The following is an 18,957-nucleotide window of genomic DNA, read 5'->3' on the forward strand; positions in this document are numbered from 1 at the left end:
AAATGTGTCGCATAGTTATGGGAACTGTCCACATGACAAGCGGCGCTGTCGTCAACAGCGGCCACATTTTGCCTCATACACTCCGACAACTTTTTCTTTTCACTTCAACATCTCGAAGAATACAGTAGTGTACTCGAGAGAAAAATGGTAATTATCTTTAGAAAAAGTTCAATTTTTCTATCTTTTCCTGCTAAATTCCGCATTTTAAGTTAAAATAAATAAAAATATTCAAGAAATTGAGTGAAATAGTTGAATTATCGGAATAAAATCGTAAAAATTGTGAATTTATCAAATTGACACGCGACCGCATGGTTAAAAAAATTTCAGTGACCACATGGCAACTGAGTTTTGTTCAACTTTTTTTCGCTGGAATCTCATTTAAACAATTGAATTTCGAAAACTTTTCACGTGTTAATCCGGTTTGCATTAGTTTTTATCGCGATTTTCGAAGAATAATCAAGAAAATTCTCACTTTTATGAGGTCAGAGTGAACATAACCTCAATGTGACTAACACTTGGTGTTGTTGATTTTTTTCAGTCTCACCGTAAATTCTCGGCTCCTCGCCATGGTTCGATGGCATTCTACCCAAAAAAGCGTGCCGCTAGACATCGTGGTAAGGTAAAGGCTTTCCCAAAGGATGACCCATCCAAACCAGTCCATTTGACTGCTTTCCTCGGTTACAAAGCTGGTATGACGCATATCGTGCGTGAAGCCGACCGTCCGGGTTCAAGTAAGTAATCGAATTCCACATTTTCTCATTGAATTATTTCTTTTCGATTCAGAGATTGTTCATCTCTAAAATCGAAGAGAGAAAAATAGCGTAGTTTTCTATGATGATATCCCTTTTTTATTATGTTTATGGTTAGATAACTGAACCTTTGTGTGGAATATTCTAGGGCGGTCTGATTTTTATTGCCAAAATAGCCGCACATTTCGACGTGTGAATTGAATGCAAACTTAACTAATTGCGAATTTTTTCGTGCATTTTTTCAGAGATCAACAAGAAAGAAGTTGTTGAAGCTGTCACCATCATCGAAACACCACCAGTGGTTGTTGTTGGTGCTGTCGGTTACATCGAAACTCCATTCGGTTGCCGTTCGTTGGTCCAAGTTTGGGCTCAACATTTGTCGGAAGAATGCCGTCGTCGCTTCTACAAGAACTGGTAATTTTTTTATTTTTCACACCAAATTTTTCACCCATTTTCATTATTATCCATTAAAAAAAAAACATAAAAAAGTATAACAATTAACCATACGAATACAAAAGCTCTTCGATCATTATGAGAGAGCGAAACCTATTAGTTGTGTGAGCCCTTGTTGTGACGGCTAACATTGAATTTAAATTCAAATGTGGTTTTGAACACAAGTGGTGATACATGGCGTGAACATTAATTCTCCGCTCAATCGACCTGCGCGTCGCGTTGATGAGAGTTTTTGTTCTTTGTCTCTGTACAGTGACGATTCGTAAGGGAAAACACCAACACGTCGTTTCGTCTTGATTATTCAGGTACAAGAGCAAGAAGAAGGCTTTCACCAAGGCCAGCAAGAAATGGGCCGATCCATTCGGTAAGAAGAGCATTGAAAATGATTTCAAGAAGATGATCAAGTACTGCAAATATGTTCGTGTCATCGTACACTCGCAGGTAAATATCAAAATACTTTCAGCCGTTTCTTTTTTTCTTCCATCTTTTTCATTTGCTTTGACGCGACTACAGAAGTTCAGTTGGCTTTTCGGCGGGCAACTGCTGATTGGCCGATTGTTTCATTTCACGTGGGCGATTTTAGCACAAAATGCTGAATGATTACCACAACGTCGCAGAATAAACCGCCCTTCGGGAGGCAGTATCAGATATATTCCATATTCTTCTTGGAGCTGCTTAAGCGATTACCATTGAGATAAACCATATTTTGTACAATTCTTTCTCTTCAACTCAATTTTCATTTGAAATAAGAATAAATGCGCTTGTGACTGATGACCATTTTCGCATTGTCCCACAGATCCGTTTGATCAAGCAACGCCAAAAGAAGGCACACATCATGGAAATCCAATTGAACGGTGGTTCCGTCGAAGACAAAGTCAACTGGGTGAAAGAGCATTTGGAAAAGCCAATTCCAGTTGGACAAGTGTTTGCCCAAGACGAGATGATCGATACCATTGGTGTAACCAAGGGTAAGGGTTTCAAGGGTGTCACCAGTCGTTGGCACACCAAGAAATTGCCACGCAAAACACACAAAGGTTTGCGTAAGGTCGCTTGTATTGGAGCATGGCATCCAAGTCGTGTCTCGTTCACCGTTGCTCGTGCCGGTCAAAAGGGTTACCATCACCGTACCGTTCTCAACAAGAAGATCTACCGTATCGGTGCCGGTATCCACACCAAGGATGGCAAGGTAAATATCAATTCTTTCATGCAAACTCCGAACAATTTTAATGATGAGAAAATCATTGAGCCAAATATTTACAAATTAATGATACAAACATGAAATCTTAAATGATAGGACTGACAATCTCAATATCGTTACAAATTCTTCTCCATTTTCTTTCAATCCATTCTAATCGATGTGTGGTTTTTTTTGTTCCAATTTTTATGTGTAGCTCGTCAAGAACAACGCTTCCACCGAATACGATTTGACCGACAAATCAATCACCCCAATGGGTGGCTTCCCTCACTATGGTGAAGTGAACAACGATTTCATCATGATCAAGGGCTCCTGCATTGGTTCACGCAAACGTATCATCACATTGCGTAAATCATTGATCACCCACACCAAGCGATCAGCTTTGGAACAGATCCAATTGAAATTCATCGATACCGCATCAAAGATGGGACATGGTCGTTTCCAAACACCAGCCGACAAATTGGCATTCATGGGACCACTCAAGAAGGATCGCATCCGCGAAGAGCAAGCTCAAGCCGCTGCTGTTACAGCCAAAACAGCTTAAATTTAACAGTTTACGATTTTTCATTGTATCTGCTTTATGTCTACATTAAAATTCCGTTGTAATAAATGGAGTTGAAAACAGAGAAAAAATATGAAAAAAACACACATTGTTTCGTTATTGTTGTTGTTTGTTTTGGTGGTTTTTTTGAACTTGAACAGTGCGAGCGAGCCAGCGAGAGAGAGAGAGAGAGAGAGAGAGAGACTTGATTTAGGGAGAACGGAAGCTCGATGAAGTATGAGCTGTTAGAACGCATCAACTCTTTGGTTTTATCTAATCATGCTAATTTCACACAGCTTTGGTGTGACACTTAAACGAATTATTGCCCAATGGAATGCATTCCACGTCATTTACGTTGAAAATATTTTTATGACTGAATGTAAATATATCGCGTGCGCGAGTCTGTTTACGCGAACGCATGCCAAACTGGATATGTAACCATATAAATTTAGTCATTGAAATTCCTTACCGATTTTTAGTCCAGTTTTTTTTCATTCTTTCTTTCTCTCTTCAAGTCAATTCAATTTATTGTGCACAAGACTTATCTTTTCGCTGGAATTTATTATTGGATTGTTCTTATTTTAGGCATTGAATGTTTTGAATCTTCACTCTTTTCAGTACATTCCGTCGATTCAATGTGAAACAATTGAATTTAACAGGAAAAAAAAGGTGAGAATGGAAACGGTCGCTATCGCTAATTACATCTCTCGTCAGCGACGAATTGCTTACTTCATGTAAACGGAAATCAATTATATTTCAACACGATCAAAAACAATTAGCTTCCGCCTCTTTAACTCAATTGTTGACAAAAAAAGTTGTTTTTTTTTTTCTCGAACATCTTCATACACCTATGATTACTAATATGTTATAGAGTAGAGCGTGGTTTTTAAAATTCCCGTTGCATAAAATCCGTAATCAGCAGACGTTGTGATTCATTAGGTGTCGATGGCCATAGTGAAATTTAAATGTCGTCAAAAAAGCATTAAAAGATATTAGTGACGGTGTCGGTCATTTGGTCACAATATTATCAATATGTATGCATTACTCATGCGCTCTGTGTGTATGTGCGTATATTTTAAACACGTTTATTTATTTTTTTTTGGGTAAATTTCCAAATGCCTTCGTAGTGCACAACGCAGCCGTGTGCATAGTCTGGTGTGAGAGCAATGGTTCAGTTTTTTTTTGCTTTCTGGGGTGTTGTATAAGATGTGTGAAGTGAAGCATTATTGATTAGTCAATGGAACGTGCGTAAGCCGACAAAGATGTTTGGTCATTTTTGGGGAAAACGCGCACATTGAACGTATGCGACACACGGCTCATACGTATGATTCAATGTATCTGTCCATAAATACGGAGCCAAACGGTCGTACATCGAGCAACAATTTTACATTGACTTTGATCTTCTTTTTGCACACTGAATTCAACACACCAAAACATACGTAGCATACTCGGAAGATCGGTTTGAAAACGATTTTTAGTTGGCCACCAACACATGCGCACATGCCTAAAAATGTCTGTATGCATGACACACGGGCATATGTGCAAAGGTTTGTTTCTTTTGTCTAAGTATATATATGAAGCGCGTTTCGTTTTTATGTCTCTGTTGGCTTGTCGTGTGGATGTATGTGCATGCGTGTGTGAGTGTGTGCGATTGCGTGTATCGATATAATATGAGCATAAACGTGCAGCGCACTCAAATCTGATTCATTTCAACAGTTGGTATCATTGGGCCCGATCGAATCGAGTGTGTGTATTCGGTTAACAACAGATATTCACGCGTATTCATTCGCTCTGAAGTCGGTGTCACATTTAAGTATAGTGACTTCACGCACACACACAAACAAACCATATATGCCTCACACAAGACAAAACAACAAGCAACCGAAAGAAATGGGAAAAAAAAGTTCAAATGAAAATACACGAAATAAGAAAGAAAACCAATAAACTAACAAACTGCACTTATACCATTGCACATTCGAGCGAGTCGTCGTCAACATACATAGCCAAAGAGAATGACCGTTGTTAACTTCCATACATTATAGATAAAACGAAATACAATAAAAAAAAACGAAGTTGAACGAAGAAGAAGAAGAAGAAGAAGAGGCAGAGAAAAAGCACTACGAAATCGAAAAGAAGAAGCAGCGGGTGTTCTTCGTACGCGTACAACATTACCAGTCGTTGTCACACACTCAAAACATCCACATACGTGAATATATCGTATGTACGACATCTACTACACAAAAATACAAGAAGAAGAGACGAAGAAAAAAGTATAATTCTACTTTTCTTTCATTTCAATCTCTGGATTTTAGTCGGGCGACCAACAAAATAAAACGTACATTTTCATTTACCTACTCTCATTGTGCTAATAGTAATTTCAAAAGTTGAACATTTTTTAACATCAATTTCGGTTTGATCCTGTTCGTTTGTGTTTATTTTGTTGTACAATGTGAAATTTGGAATGAACGAAGAAGCTGAAGAAGGAAAAAAAAAGTTTTTTGAACAGCAGCTACAGCCGAACAATGAGAGACAGGGAGAGAGGGAGACAGAGAGCGAATGAGTGAGCAGTGTGTGTTTGTCGATCGGTGTGCAAAATAGAATTTCAAGTTTCTGTGTAAAGACCAAGAGCCGGAAAGAATGAACGAACGACAGTGAAGAAAAAAAACACGAAAGAAAAAAAAAACAGATTCGACAGCTTGGCTCGAAGATAATGTGTAAGACAATTCGCATTGAAAATGATGCACAAATGAAAGTACATAGCAAAGGGAAGGAGAATTGCAAAGGATTTTCCATCTATTGCCCATTGTTTTAATGAGAGACACACACACACACACTTTTTCGTGAGGTGATACTATTTCGGGCATAGTGCAGTTTGTGCACACGTTTATTGTTTTTTTTTGTATTCTACTTCGCCAGTTCAGCCTCTGTGCAAACAATTTACGGAAATATTATGTGTGCAATTCGGCATATGAGTGTGTATCTTTAAAATAGAAAGAAAAAAAAAAACGAAATTCAGCCTGAAGGGGTAGCTATAAAAATACATGTGTACATCGTCAACACAACAAATATTGACTGAAAAATATTACGCTATTATTTGGCCACTTAATGTTTACTCCAACGAAACAAGACAGAAATTTGTCGGTGTTATGTCTTGTGTTCGAATGTGCTCATAGCTTTCTTTAAGTCTCGCGCGTCCGCGTTCGCTCTCTTTTTGTTTCCATTTCAGTTGTTTCATGAAAGTCGAAAATTGCTGAACCAATATTTTAGTTAAATTTACCGAACCAAAGTGCCTTTAACAACCGAGTTGAGTGCAAAAATTGATGTTTGTATTATTTTCTGGTCTCTGTTTTTGATACAAGAGTCTGGCCAAAAAAAAAATAATTAAGAGGAAAAAAAACAAAGTGGGAAGGAAAGAAAACGTTATTCACGGTGTGATCACGGCACTGTTGTTTGTAATTTGTTTGTAGTTAGTGACGATTCAAGTGATCTTGTTGACATCGAAAGCAATTGACAGTCGAAACGAAGAACAAACCGTTTGTATGTCATCATTATCATAATCTAAGGCCCCAACGACAACAACATTTGCAACAACAACGAACGCCATCAATTGACACATAATAGCCTAAAAATAAAGAACGAACAAGCGATACGATCATTGGTGCCGACATCATTTATTGGAAATTATTCGATTTGCGTGCATTGCAAAATAGACAAACAAACCAAAAACAATTGCAAACTCTCTATCGCATCAAAGTAGAATAAGGAACAGAAATATTCATCCTATTTTACTCGCGGTCGCATAATGCAATAGCGCACAATTGATTTCAATTGTAATAGTGTGGTGGCGAGAGAGTGGAGAGAGAGACAGAAAAGCAACAACAACAACAACAACGATAATAAATCTCAACTATTGCGAAATATATATACATATCGAATGTGTGAATTGGTTTTCGAAGCGCAAGTTTCTTTGTTCACACTTTGGAATCGGGATATCGCTAGCTGCTGTGAATGTATCTCTCGTGTTCAACTCACAATACCGACATTAAGCATACGCTGAGTGTGTGTATATGCACAGAGGAAACTATGACAACTGTCACTGCCTTGTATAGCGCACAGTCATAGCAAACGTGCGGTGTGTGTACATGTATTTTCTACAATTTCGATTTGATTCGAAACAATAACACACAGTGCACCAGTAACCAGTGTGATTGGCTCGGTGTGTGTCCGGAGAGCAAAGAACGAGATACCAAAGTGCCTATTTTATTTGGAATATATTGTGTGTGTTTCGGATTGAGCATCTCTCTCTCTCTCTCGATCTGTGTGTGTTGTCTCGCGTGAATGTGATTTGCATTGTTTATCAATTAAAAAGTGGAGAACAGAAGGAGAAAAAAAATGTAAATGCCATTGATGGACGGGCGACAAAACAACAAAAAAGGATGAACATTTGTGAACATTGATAACATACTTCGATAGAGTGAATTTATAAACAATAAACAGTGTGTTGCAAACACGCAAACCCACAACGACAGAGAAAAAAAAAGAAGAACAAGGGAAAAAAAAGCAACAAACAGTGACACTGATTAAAAGCTCGACACAAAAATAAAATAAATTTCAAATCAAAGTAGTAAAACAACACACGATAGAACGCAAATCAAATCAACAACCGAGCGTAGCCGCAATACCGCGCGACACAATGCATGTAATTCATGGCATTGCATTTATGACATTTTGATTCGCACAGCAGCAGCAACAACAACAACAACACCACCGACACCGACTGCATTCGACAATTCGTGTGTAACATTTTCATTAAGTGTCTGCCAGTTTTTTGGGTGGCGATGAATTGTGTGAAATCGGCACTCGCGCACTATTAAAATGAAGAAAATCAAAGTGATTTTGAAGCTGTAGCATTTCCAAGTGTTTCTAGTTTTTTTTTTTTTTTTATTTAAAGAAAACAAAAGTTTATGTGACAGACAAGCGACGGGAAAAAACCAAATTTGGGATGTGTGTTCTTTTTTCGTAACATTTTCTCTTCTGTTTTTGCCGACAAAGCAATAGTCTGTAACACAAATTACGCAAATTAGTGAAGTAAAAGTGCACCGAATGGAATATTACCGTTCAACACATTTCAACTAGAACATAAATCAATTTATACATAATCTTTTTACTACCATGGATCAATTAGACGAAGATCGTCGCAATAGGTAAGGCATTTACTAGCTTGTTTTTGGTTTCATTTAGAAAAAAAAACCATATTTTGCGAATGAAGGTAGAGACAGATTTTGGATTATTGACGTTTCTCATTACGTTTGTTTTTTTTTTTTAAAGGTTAAGTGAACTAGAAAACAGGTTGCGAGACCCATCAAGCGTGGCAAATATTGATTCATTGCTTGATACAGTCACCGCTCTCATACATGATTTCGATCATGACACCGTCAAACGTATCAAAAACATCGAAACCTACACGAACCGATGTAAGTAGCACAAAATGGCCCAAAACCTACTGTGTTTTTTTGGTATTTTTTTTTTCTTTCATTCTATTTCTCATTCATTTCCAATCGATTGTCTAATCAATATTCCGCACATTTTCGCAGATGATGGGTTCGCGCGTGAGGTTCAGACACTTCGTATGAATCCCGATGACTTTAAAATGATAAAAGTGATTGGGCGGGGAGCGTTTGGCGAAGTACAGTTAGTGCGTCACAAGACGACCAAAAGCCTATACGCCATGAAACGTTTATCAAAATTCGAAATGATTAAACGGCCCGATTCAGCATTTTTCTGGGAAGAGCGATACATAATGGCGCATGCCAATTCCGATTGGATCGTTCAGCTACATTACGCATTTCAAGATAGCAGATATTTGTACATGGTGATGGAGTATATGCCAGGTGGTGATATTGTTAGTTTGATGTCAATGTATGACATACCAGAGAAATGGGCTGTTTTTTATACGATGGAAGTCGTTCTTGCCTTGGATACCATTCACAATATGGGTTTCATTCATCGTGACGTAAAACCGGATAATATGCTGTTGGATCGTTCGGGTCATTTGAAATTGGCCGATTTTGGTACGTGCATGCGAATGGGACCGGACGGTTTGGTGCGATCAAGCAATGCCGTCGGCACACCCGATTACATCAGTCCAGAAGTGTTGCAATCACAAGGCAACGAAGGCACGTATGGTCGAGAGTGTGATTGGTGGTCGGTCGGAATTTTCCTCTATGAAATGATGATTGGTGATACGCCATTCTATGCAGACAGTTTAGTGGGAACGTACGGCAAAATTATGGACCATAAGAAATCATTGAATTTTCCGGCCGACATCGAAATTAGTGAGAATGCAAAATCGTTGATTCGAGCATTTCTCACCGATAGCGAAAATCGATTGGGACGTAATAACATCGACGAGATCAAACGGCATCCATTTTTCCAAAATTCCGACTGGACATTTGACAATATCCGTGAATTGGTGCCGCCCGTTGTACCGGAACTGAACAGTGATGATGACACACGTAATTTCGATGAAATTGAACGCGACGAAACACCCGAAGAACTGTTTCCAGTGCCAAAAACATTTGCCGGCAATCACTTACCCTTCATTGGTTTCACATACACGGGCGATTATCAGCTACTTTCGAATGATGTCATTGATTCAAATCCCATAGTGAAAACGGTGCAGCATAATCATCATCATCGGCCGTCGAATAGTCATGAGATTTTTCGTTTGGAAAAATTACTCGAACGAGAACGCAGCCACATTGAATCGCTCGAGAAGCAGGAGAAGAGTCTTCGATCTCAATTGGACAAAGCCACCCAGCACGAACGCGAAATCACCGCTCAAATCACAAACTATGACAAAGAGTTGACAATGCTAAAGCATAACTATCGGGATGCTCAACGCAAAATCGAAAATGAAATTGAGCAACGCAAGAAAACGGAGAATATGCTCAACGAAACCAAAAAACGGTTGGACGAAGAACAAAACAAGCGCACAAAAGAAATGAGCAATAATCAACAGCAAAACGACAAAATTAATATGCTTGAAAAGCAATTGACCGATTTGCGTGAGAAAGTGAAGAATGAAACCGATAGCAATCAGAAGCTCAAGAAACATTTAACCGAACTCCGCATGATTCAGAATGATTCGGAGGAAAAGTCAGCAGGATTACAGTCGATTATAGCTGGTCTACAGGCACAACGAGACGTACTGCACCAAGATGTGGCCAATTTGCAGACACGTTTGGCACAGGAACGCAGCGCTCGTGCGCAATCCATCGAAATTGAAAAGGAGTTGGAAATTAAAATTCTATCGCTCACCGCCGAACTCGAACGATACGCCCAACGAGAGCAACAATCAATCCAAGACAATCAAACGCTCAACGAACGCATTTCCGATTTGGAAAAAGAAAATGCCTCCATGAATCTGGAACTGAAGAACACACAGAATCGATACAACCAGGAAGTGACAGCACACCGCGAAACGGAAAAATCGCGCCTAATGAGCAAAGAAGAGGCTAATATGCAGGAAGTCAAAGGTGAGATAAGGAAGTGATTGGGAGATTGATTCTAAACTTGTTCCTTTTTCAATTTGAAAAATGCTTTGTCCCTTTCTTTCACTAATTTTCTTTTGCCTGTTTCAGCATTGCAAACAAAACTGAACGAAGAGAAGATGGCCCGCCAGAAAGCTGATCAAATGTCACAAGAGAAAGAGCGGCAAATTTCGATGTTGTCTGTGGATTATCGTCAAATCCAGCAGCGATTGCAGAAGCTTGAGGGAGAATTAAGACAGGTAGATTTGATAGAAAAAAAGCACAATCTCAGTCGATCAAATTTCATCGAAAATTATGCCATTATTTCAGGAAACCGAAAAGGTCTCAACCTTGCACACAAACCTTGATCAAGAGCAAACGAAAAAGAGTACATTGTTGTCGGAGTTGAGTTTACAAAGCTCAGAGGTGGCACATTTGAAGTCAAAAGAGATGCAATTAGTCAAGGAGATAACTCAGTTGCGTGAAACGAAGCGTCGTTTTGAGGATGAAATATCCAAGATTAAGAATGCTCACAACGCGGACATTTTGCAAATGAAAGAGCTACAAGATCAACTTGAGGCTGAACAGTATTTCTCGCGCTTGTACAAAACGCAAAGCACGGAATTGCGCGAGGAAAACGATGAGAAAGGCCGATCGATTCAAGAGTTAGAAGAAGAACGTGGTTCATTAGTACATCAATTGCAAATTGCATTGGCCCGCGCCGATTCCGAAGCACTTGCCCGCTCAATCGCCGAGGAAACAGTGGCCGATTTAGAGAAAGAGAGGACAATCAAAGAGCTCGAAATCAAGGATCTCATTTCGAAGCATCGCAATGAATTGTCGACCAAGGAATCTGCATTGATAATGTTGCGCGAAGCGGAGGCTGATATCACTAAGAAGCTCAACATGAAAATCTCAGAATACGATGAAATGTTGCAACTCAATAACAAACTGAGGGAAGAAGTCACACGGAACAAAAACAATCAAATCGAAATGGAGAAACTCCAGGCCAAATTGAAGAATGAAATTCTTTTGAAACAAACGGCCGTCAATAAGCTGGCCGAAATTATGAATCGCAAAGATGGCGTCATCAATGCTGGTAAAAACAAGACTAAAGTCAGCTCGGCTGATCTGCGCAAGAAAGAGAAGGAAAGTCGACGACTCCAACAAGAACTGACACAGGAACGCGAAAAATATAACGAATTGCTGTTGAAATATCAAGACATTCAAACGCAATTGAACGATGAAGTTCACGTAAGTTTCTTTTTTCTGTTGATTTTTTATTTCGCTTTTATTTACGTGGACTTTACATGGAGACTAATGATGATTTTGATTGTTTGCAGAATAAAACGAAACTTCAAATGGAAATTGATTGCAAAGCAACCGAAATCGAGCATTTGCAAATGAAATTGAACGAAACAGCATCGTTATCATCGGCCGATAATGACAATGAAGACAATCAAGAATCGGTGTTCGAAGGTTGGCTTAGCGTTCCTAACAAGCAAAATATCCGTCGACACGGATGGAAACGACAATACGTTGTTGTGTCATCGCGTAAAATCATCTTTTACAATTCAGACGTAGACAAGCAAAATACTTGTGATCCATTGCTTATATTGGATTTAAGGTGAGTCTATTGGCGAGTTTGCTTGAGGTTTTTATTTAGCTTTGAAAATTTGCAAGTTTTGATTCAAAATGGACGATTCCCTTTAGTTTCTTACCTCAAATTACTGAGAATATTGACTACAATTCACATTCCATAAACTTTTTCACTTCATTCCATAAAATTTGAGATTTTCTTAAACGACACAAATTTATCGCTTGAATTTGTGTCATTTTTCAACATTTCTTACGTTTCTTGAGCTAGTAGGCTTTGAAAATCCCATTTTAAGTAGAAAAATCTCATGTAATTTCATGTTTATGATCCAAATGATCCAAACTAATTCCGTGAAAAATGTTTATTTCGCAATGCAGCAAAGTGTTCCATGTTCGACCCGTAACACAAGGTGATGTTATTAGAGCTGATGCCAAAGAAATTCCTAGAATTTTCCAATTGCTTTACGCTGGAGAAGGCGAAGCCCGACGGCCAGACGATCCAAACATAGAGACGAACACACTGAAAAATGTTGTCGATGAACGAATCGGACTAACAACATTCAAAGGTATGTGTTAGTGATTCTGAACAGCCAATTTATCGATTGTTTGTAATGGGAATAGAAAAAAAACTCGTACAATCAGTTGTTTCCACACGTTTAACAGAAGATTTTTCTCTTCGATACAAAAATAAATTTCAAACCACTTTTTCTCACAAATTTCAATGTTTTGTTGCAGGCCATGAATTTGTTCCAATCACTTACCATATGCCGACTGCATGCGAAGTGTGTCCCCGACCATTGTGGCATGTTTTCAAGCCACCAGCGGCCTATGAATGCAAGAGGTGAGTCCATATTTTTGTTGATAACCCATTTTTATTACTTTCGATAAACATTTCGATTATTATGAGTGATACTCATGAAAAAACATTTTTATCTACAAATATGATTCATTTTCGATGATTAATAAAAAAAATTCCCCACCCATCAATACACACAAAAAAAAAAATGGTTTATGATTGCAGATGTCGTAATAAAATCCACAAAGAGCATGTTGACAATAATGATTTAATGGCACCGTGCAAATTGCATCACGATCCACATTCAGCACGTGAAATGTTGTTGCTGGCCACATCAAATGAAGACCAAAAATCATGGGTCAATCGCCTGTCGAAGCGCATTCAAAAATCCGGCTACAAAGCAAATTCCTTGAATAACAACAACACAGACGGCAATAAAATTTCATCGAGGTAAATATGCGCATACATGAGACACACGAATAGAACAGTCGTATGGCACGATTTAGTTATATTAAAAAAAAATGTAGTTATAAATCAATCAACAAAAAAAAACAAAACACACAAATTGTTTTCTCTCACTTGGTAAGAGGCGTCCTTGGCATGCAACTAACAGCGTTACAAGAAAACATGAACTTTTTACGTACAAACACGAACCTCAGAACGTTGATTTTTCTCCATTTTATTTTTCGTTTCGTTTCGTGAATTTACTTAAGACACAGAGCAAATGAACGTTTTGTACTTATGTTTGGCACATAAACGAAATTTCTTCTATTCACATTTTAATATTTATATCATTCTCTACCGTTAAAGGGTTGTCTCAACGATGTTAAAGTGATCAGCTACACAGTTTCGATTATTATTTATCACAGTTTAGAATATTGTTCCATTGCAGTCATAAAAATGGCTTTGAACAATGAGTAGTTTAGTTTGGGACGCGATCATCGTTGAAGATCTGTTTGATACAGCCAAAAAATGTGCACTTTGATCGCCAGGATGCCAAAATTTAGAACCTTTCAATTTAGCTGGTCTCAATTGACATTCGAACGTCGTCAAAAACATGGATTTTTTTTAAAATAAACTTAACTTGATAACTTAAATCAAAAAGCTTAGTACTTAGCAGAACTTTGATAGCATGAGTCAACATTTTTAGCATGAAATTTTATCTAACCGACAGCTTGTCGACGACAGAAAGACTTCATTCGTTTCTTTCAAACCCAAGCCGAAATTGAAATTACTTCGAATTCGGCAATTGATTTGCAGAACTTTTAGCAACAAATTTAAATTGAGTTCAAAACATTCTTCAGTCGAAAATTCATGTTTCCCCCTTTTTAGTATCAATTCGATCATTCTCTTAATATGCAGCTAACAAAACGATCGAATGATCAAACGACCCAGAGATTAGAGTGTAATAGAAGCAAATAACAAGTAGTAGTTAACAAAAAGAATACAGGAAAGAGATAAAATGTAGAAGAGTTACGAATTTTCCGTACTTGTCATGTATATAAATAAATATGTAACGGAATAAATAAGTGGATATTTAAAGAAAACCGTTTATGTTTGTAAGCGCACTATTGACTATTGGCTCGTTGTAAGGATCCAGGGATTGGTACCGCTTTGAACGATGCTGCCATTTTTTTTAAAGTTTTTCTCTATATAATTTTACTCGGCGGTACAAAGAAAACGAAACACAGCACATTGATTTTTATTAAATGTTAGACGATTACATGAAATATGCATCCTCAGAAATGTCGTTCCTAATCACACAACACAACACAACACATAAACACACACACACATAGATCGCACAATTCGATTGTGTTCTCAAGTATTTTTTGTTCGCTTGAGCCTCAACAAGGTGCTACCATCGTAGATTTCGTGCATTTTGTTTTATTGCAAATTCCGGAAGAGCGAATTGCGCTGGTTGGAATTGAACGATGATTGAAAATGTTTTGTTGAAAACTCGAAAATCAAAATACATTTCTGTCAATTAATTTTTTTTATCTATCGGATTATTTGTTTTTCGTATGTGTGTGTGTGTGTATGTGTGGATAAAAATACACTTGAGTTGCACATGAGAAGAACAAAAAACAAACAAACAAATCAACCGAGGTATATCATTAGTTGCCATAAGTTAATCGTTAGCGAATTCTATTTCGATTTATTTTACTGTTTTAATTGTTTAATCAAAATGACATAATCAACAACAACAACAAAAAACAACACGAAGGAAAAAAAACTAAGAAAAGAAAACGAATCAGATACTTCAAACTGCAAAAGAATGCAACAATCTGAAGACTTTCTAATGTGGCCTTTCTCTTAATTTTTATACATGAAAACAACAACAAAATACAATTTAAAAAAAACAATTTCATATCGATGTAAACGGCATGGTTTTACGAAGACGCAAAATTTAAGACAAACAAAAAATTGACGAAATTTCATGTGAAGAATCGACAAAATTATTATCATGTAAATAAAAAAAAAAGAATTTATTTGATTAGCACTTTTTTTGGTATTTAATGGAATGAAACAAACAAACAAACAAAAAAATTAAGCAAAGATTTTTCAGTCGTAATTGCACGCATGATTTAATCGATTTGGTTTCAAATTTTATTGACAATATACTGACAAATCAAAAGAGAGTGGAGAAAAAAAATGATCAACCAAATTTTTTATGTAAATTTTTATTAGAAGATAAGAGATATACCGGAAAAAAGACATTCCTACCTATCACTTTCTTCTATCGAAACTAGTTTTTGTTTGAATGATCGAAAGTCGATGTGAAGTATTTTATAATTTTAATTTTTTTCTCTCGATATTTTATGACAAAACCATGTACTTTATGCTTTTATGGAAACTAAATATACCACTATCTTATATGTAATTGAAACAAATTGAACCGTGTTTTTCTTCAATTATTAACTTTTATTGAATTTCAGAGGTCTTTTCTTTCCGAATGTTGACTAATAAAAGTGACCAACGACGTAATAAATGAAATAAAATACTGAATTTTTCTTCATACAATTTCTTAGGCTATTCAACTGGGTCGTGACTTAACCTGGCTTTTTCTTAAGCCAATAAACTTAATTCCTAATTTAATTTTCTTCTACATTTCATGCATTAAAAATTAGCAGTAAAAAAATAAAAACAAATCAAAATTCGTTGAGTTTCCAATCAGTTATGAATTTATTTCCAATTCATTTGTTCGGTCATTTGCATGTGGTTCTATTTTTCAAGACATTTTTAATAAAAAATTTCTTATTTTCATCGATAAACTTGTGTGAGTTTTTTTTTTCGTTTCAAACTACTTAGAATAATGTATAATGTTTCCAAAGCAAAACTTCAACCTTGACCCAGAATGACATACGATACATATCTACAATTGCATTTTGCGACCTTCGATTGAGATTTCGACGGCTCGCCGTGATCCTTTCAGCCGTTTTGCATCGATAAACTTCTTCAAATGCTTTTCGTAGCGATTTGGTTTCTTCTTTTCAATCTGTGAACGAAGAGAAAAACAAGTTTTTAAATGAAATATTTCAAAATTTGGAATTTGAAAAGAGGAAAAACCGAAAATTCGAATTGTTCAAATTAAAGTCAAAGATCTTAAAAACTCATAACGATATTCGAGTATACTCACTCGGCTCAAATCGACGTCAACTGTTGATCTTGGTCTGACCACGTAATCTTTGCTTGATGGCTGTGGAACACGTGCTCGGCTCACCCAACCCTTTTCACCCGGTCGCAGTTGTTTTTCATCGCTCGTGAATGATGTCAGTTCTTTTTTCTTTGCGCTAGTGCCGGCTTCGGGGCTTGCGCGTCGTTTTCTTGGCATTTGTTCCAAATCACGTTGCAATCGTTCTTCACGTGTCAATGAACTCATGTCAGCACTTAAATTAAAGATTGGTCGTGCCCATTCCGATATCAAACGACCGGCACGTTCACGATTCTTTTTCGTTTCACTTGGATGTTTGTACAGATACATCACAGCTTTTCCGATGCCCGATTGCTTCAAATAGGATTTATCGATTGGCGGAAACTGAAAGACAAAATGGTTATGAGTTATTTTCGAGAGAAAAAAATGGCATCAAAACATTTAAACCCTTACATCTGACAGCAGTTTTAAGATGCTTTCACGAATTTGAAGGCATGGCAAACTTCGATTTGGCAATGGTGCCAACCAATCGGTGAGTACATTTAGAATATTGTGCTCGATAAATGCCAGCTGCAAGTCTTTCTTGATCAATTGCGACATTACCATTTTTAGCATGGAAATCTTTCGAGTGGCCGGTTTTTGTTGAACATTCAATTCACGATCATCCTATTTAATGAATTTTCAAGATAAAATCATTTTATTATTGCATGAAAGGTGATTTTATGAAGCGAAACATTCTGGAGTCAAACGACATACCTCAGCGGCAGCACGCATATCTTGAATGAGCTGATCGATAATGTCATCGTTATCTTTTTTAGGTGAAAATAGAAAAAGAATAAGAATGAATAATATAAGAATTTATCTTTTTTCACTGTCATCGTTACCGTTAATAATATCAATATCTCGTCTCTTGCGTCTTTTCGTTCCTTCTTCACGTTTTTTGGCCAGCATCGCCTCAAAGTCATTAACATGTTCATTATCACCTCTGTGTTTGGGAACAAAACATTTTAGTGAATGAAACTAAATTTATTGAACATTTAAACGCACCCCGGGCCGTCATCATTTCTAACGCCTTCATCTGAACTTTCTCCGCCGTCATCAGGTTTTTGAACTCCTTCGTTTTCATCGCCTTCGCCAACTGGCACCTCATCTTCATTATCGGAGTCAATGATCTTGGCTCGTTTCAGTTGCTGTGATGCGGCACCTTTGATTTTTGAGAAGATTTTGCATTACTTTGTGTTTATTGATCAAATAAATTCAGATTTTTACCTTCATCCTCTGAATCACTTAGAATAGCACGTTTCTTGCGATTCACTGGCGAACCACTTCTATGCGAAGCAGCACTGCCACTGCGTGAACGCGAACCAGACCGAGATCGAGAACCTTTGAAAAAAATAGGTAAATTGATTTGGTCTAAGAAATTCAATTCTTTTTCCTTTTTTATAAGAGTTAAAAACCATCAACTTACGTGATCGACTTTTACTTTTAGCTGAACCACTTCGACTGCGATTTGATACAGCGCTGCCACTGCGTGAACGAGAACGGGACCTAGAACGGGAGCCGCCTACAATTCGACTGATTAGTACACTTTCTCTAATTACTTCCTAATAGATATTTAATTGGATGGGCAACTTGTAAATTACCGGAACTTCTGCTTCGACTTCTACTTTTTGCCGATCCGCTGCGACTGCGTGCGGAGCCACTTCGGCTTCTTCGGGAGCCACTTCGGCTTCGCCGGGAGCTGCTTCTGCTACGGCGCGATCCACTACGACTACGGTTCGATGCATGGCTTCCGCTGCGTGAACGCGATCTTGATTCTAAACGTTACATGATTAAAAAAAAATTGTCTTTCAAACATTTCCGTACAAAGCCATATGTAATGTAAATTTTCAAACCTATAACGAAAAAATCACTCACTTGAACGACTTCCACTTTTAACAGAGCCACTTCGACTACGGCTTCGACTTTTACTTGCTCGCTGTGGACTTCCACTCTTGGAACGTGAACGTGAACGAGAGCCTGGAATACAAAAAAAAACATTATGAAATTGGTTCGAAATCAAAGAGAAAACGTGCTTCGAAACATCTAAATAATGGGCAAATGTCAACCGGTTTTACCTCTACTTTTTACAGAGCCACTGCGACTGCGATTTGAGCGCTGTGATCGGTTCGATTGATTCGAACGATTCGAACGATTTGATTGATTTGACCTGTTTGACGCAGCACTTCTACTGCGTGACCGTGAACGTGAGCCTAAAAATGGAATGAGTGAACATCGATTTGTAAAACAATAATCTAACATTAAAAAATCATTATCCAAGCAACTTACCACCACTGCGGCTCCTTGCAGATCTGCTTCGGTTCGAAGTAGCGCTACCGCTACGTGAGCGTGAGCCTAGAATTCAGCAGATAAATAACATCATCACCAAAATGATATAAAT

The 18,957-nt window shown here is 37.6% G+C and overlaps 3 protein-coding genes and 1 non-coding gene across 9 annotated transcripts; 3 read left to right on the forward strand and 1 right to left on the reverse strand.

The window, feature by feature from the left end:
* Positions 1–15: 15 nt before the first annotated feature.
* LOC129566485 (60S ribosomal protein L3) lies at positions 16–7,547 on the forward strand. 2 transcript variants are annotated; one of them, XM_055442464.1, is made up of 7 exons: positions 16–147; positions 539–731; positions 995–1,163; positions 1,508–1,643; positions 1,999–2,388; positions 2,594–3,607; positions 4,981–7,547. In XM_055442464.1, the coding sequence occupies exons 1-6, from the start codon at positions 145–147 to the stop codon at positions 2,939–2,941; spliced, it is 1,239 nt and encodes a 412-aa protein (XP_055298439.1). In that variant the 5' UTR covers positions 16–144; the 3' UTR covers positions 2,942–3,607; positions 4,981–7,547. The 2 variants fall into 2 exon arrangements, with proteins under 2 accessions (XP_055298439.1, XP_055298440.1); XM_055442465.1 differs by lacking the exons at positions 1,508–1,643; positions 1,999–2,388; positions 2,594–3,607; positions 4,981–7,547 and adding an exon at positions 1,268–1,459.
* LOC129566605 (small nucleolar RNA U43) lies at positions 832–911 on the forward strand. Its single transcript, XR_008687748.1, has one exon. It is a non-coding gene; the product is annotated as a small nucleolar RNA U43 (small nucleolar RNA).
* LOC129566481 (rho-associated protein kinase 1) lies at positions 3,964–14,409 on the forward strand. Of its 5 annotated transcripts, none has more exons than XM_055442448.1 (10): positions 3,964–4,734; positions 7,890–8,142; positions 8,267–8,412; positions 8,533–10,476; positions 10,582–10,730; positions 10,801–11,724; positions 11,814–12,097; positions 12,445–12,632; positions 12,802–12,907; positions 13,088–14,409. In XM_055442448.1, the coding sequence occupies exons 2-10, from the start codon at positions 8,111–8,113 to the stop codon at positions 13,314–13,316; spliced, it is 4,002 nt and encodes a 1,333-aa protein (XP_055298423.1). In that variant the 5' UTR covers positions 3,964–4,734; positions 7,890–8,110; the 3' UTR covers positions 13,317–14,409. The 5 variants fall into 5 exon arrangements, with proteins under 5 accessions (XP_055298423.1, XP_055298422.1, XP_055298421.1 ...); XM_055442447.1 differs by lacking the exon at positions 3,964–4,734 and adding an exon at positions 4,797–5,155; XM_055442446.1 differs by lacking the exon at positions 3,964–4,734 and adding an exon at positions 4,905–5,208.
* A 1,611-nt stretch (positions 14,410–16,020) lies between these two features.
* LOC129566484 (IWS1-like protein) lies at positions 16,021–18,911 on the reverse strand (the record flags this gene model as incomplete). The annotated part of the gene is given in 12 exon segments (XM_055442462.1): positions 16,021–16,361; positions 16,503–16,901; positions 16,971–17,183; positions 17,274–17,326; positions 17,402–17,502; positions 17,565–17,721; positions 17,787–17,900; positions 17,986–18,081; positions 18,161–18,334; positions 18,435–18,536; positions 18,635–18,769; positions 18,846–18,911. Coding segments are annotated over 12 exon segments (1,733 nt in total), but the record flags the coding sequence as incomplete, so codon positions are not given.
* Positions 18,912–18,957: the final 46 nt, after the last annotated feature.

This window comes from Sitodiplosis mosellana, unplaced genomic scaffold (assembly GCF_009176505.1).
Source record: "Sitodiplosis mosellana isolate CC-2019 unplaced genomic scaffold, AAFC_SMos_1.0 Smas_scaffold_3, whole genome shotgun sequence".
NCBI classification, from domain to species: Eukaryota; Metazoa; Arthropoda; class Insecta; order Diptera; family Cecidomyiidae; genus Sitodiplosis; species Sitodiplosis mosellana.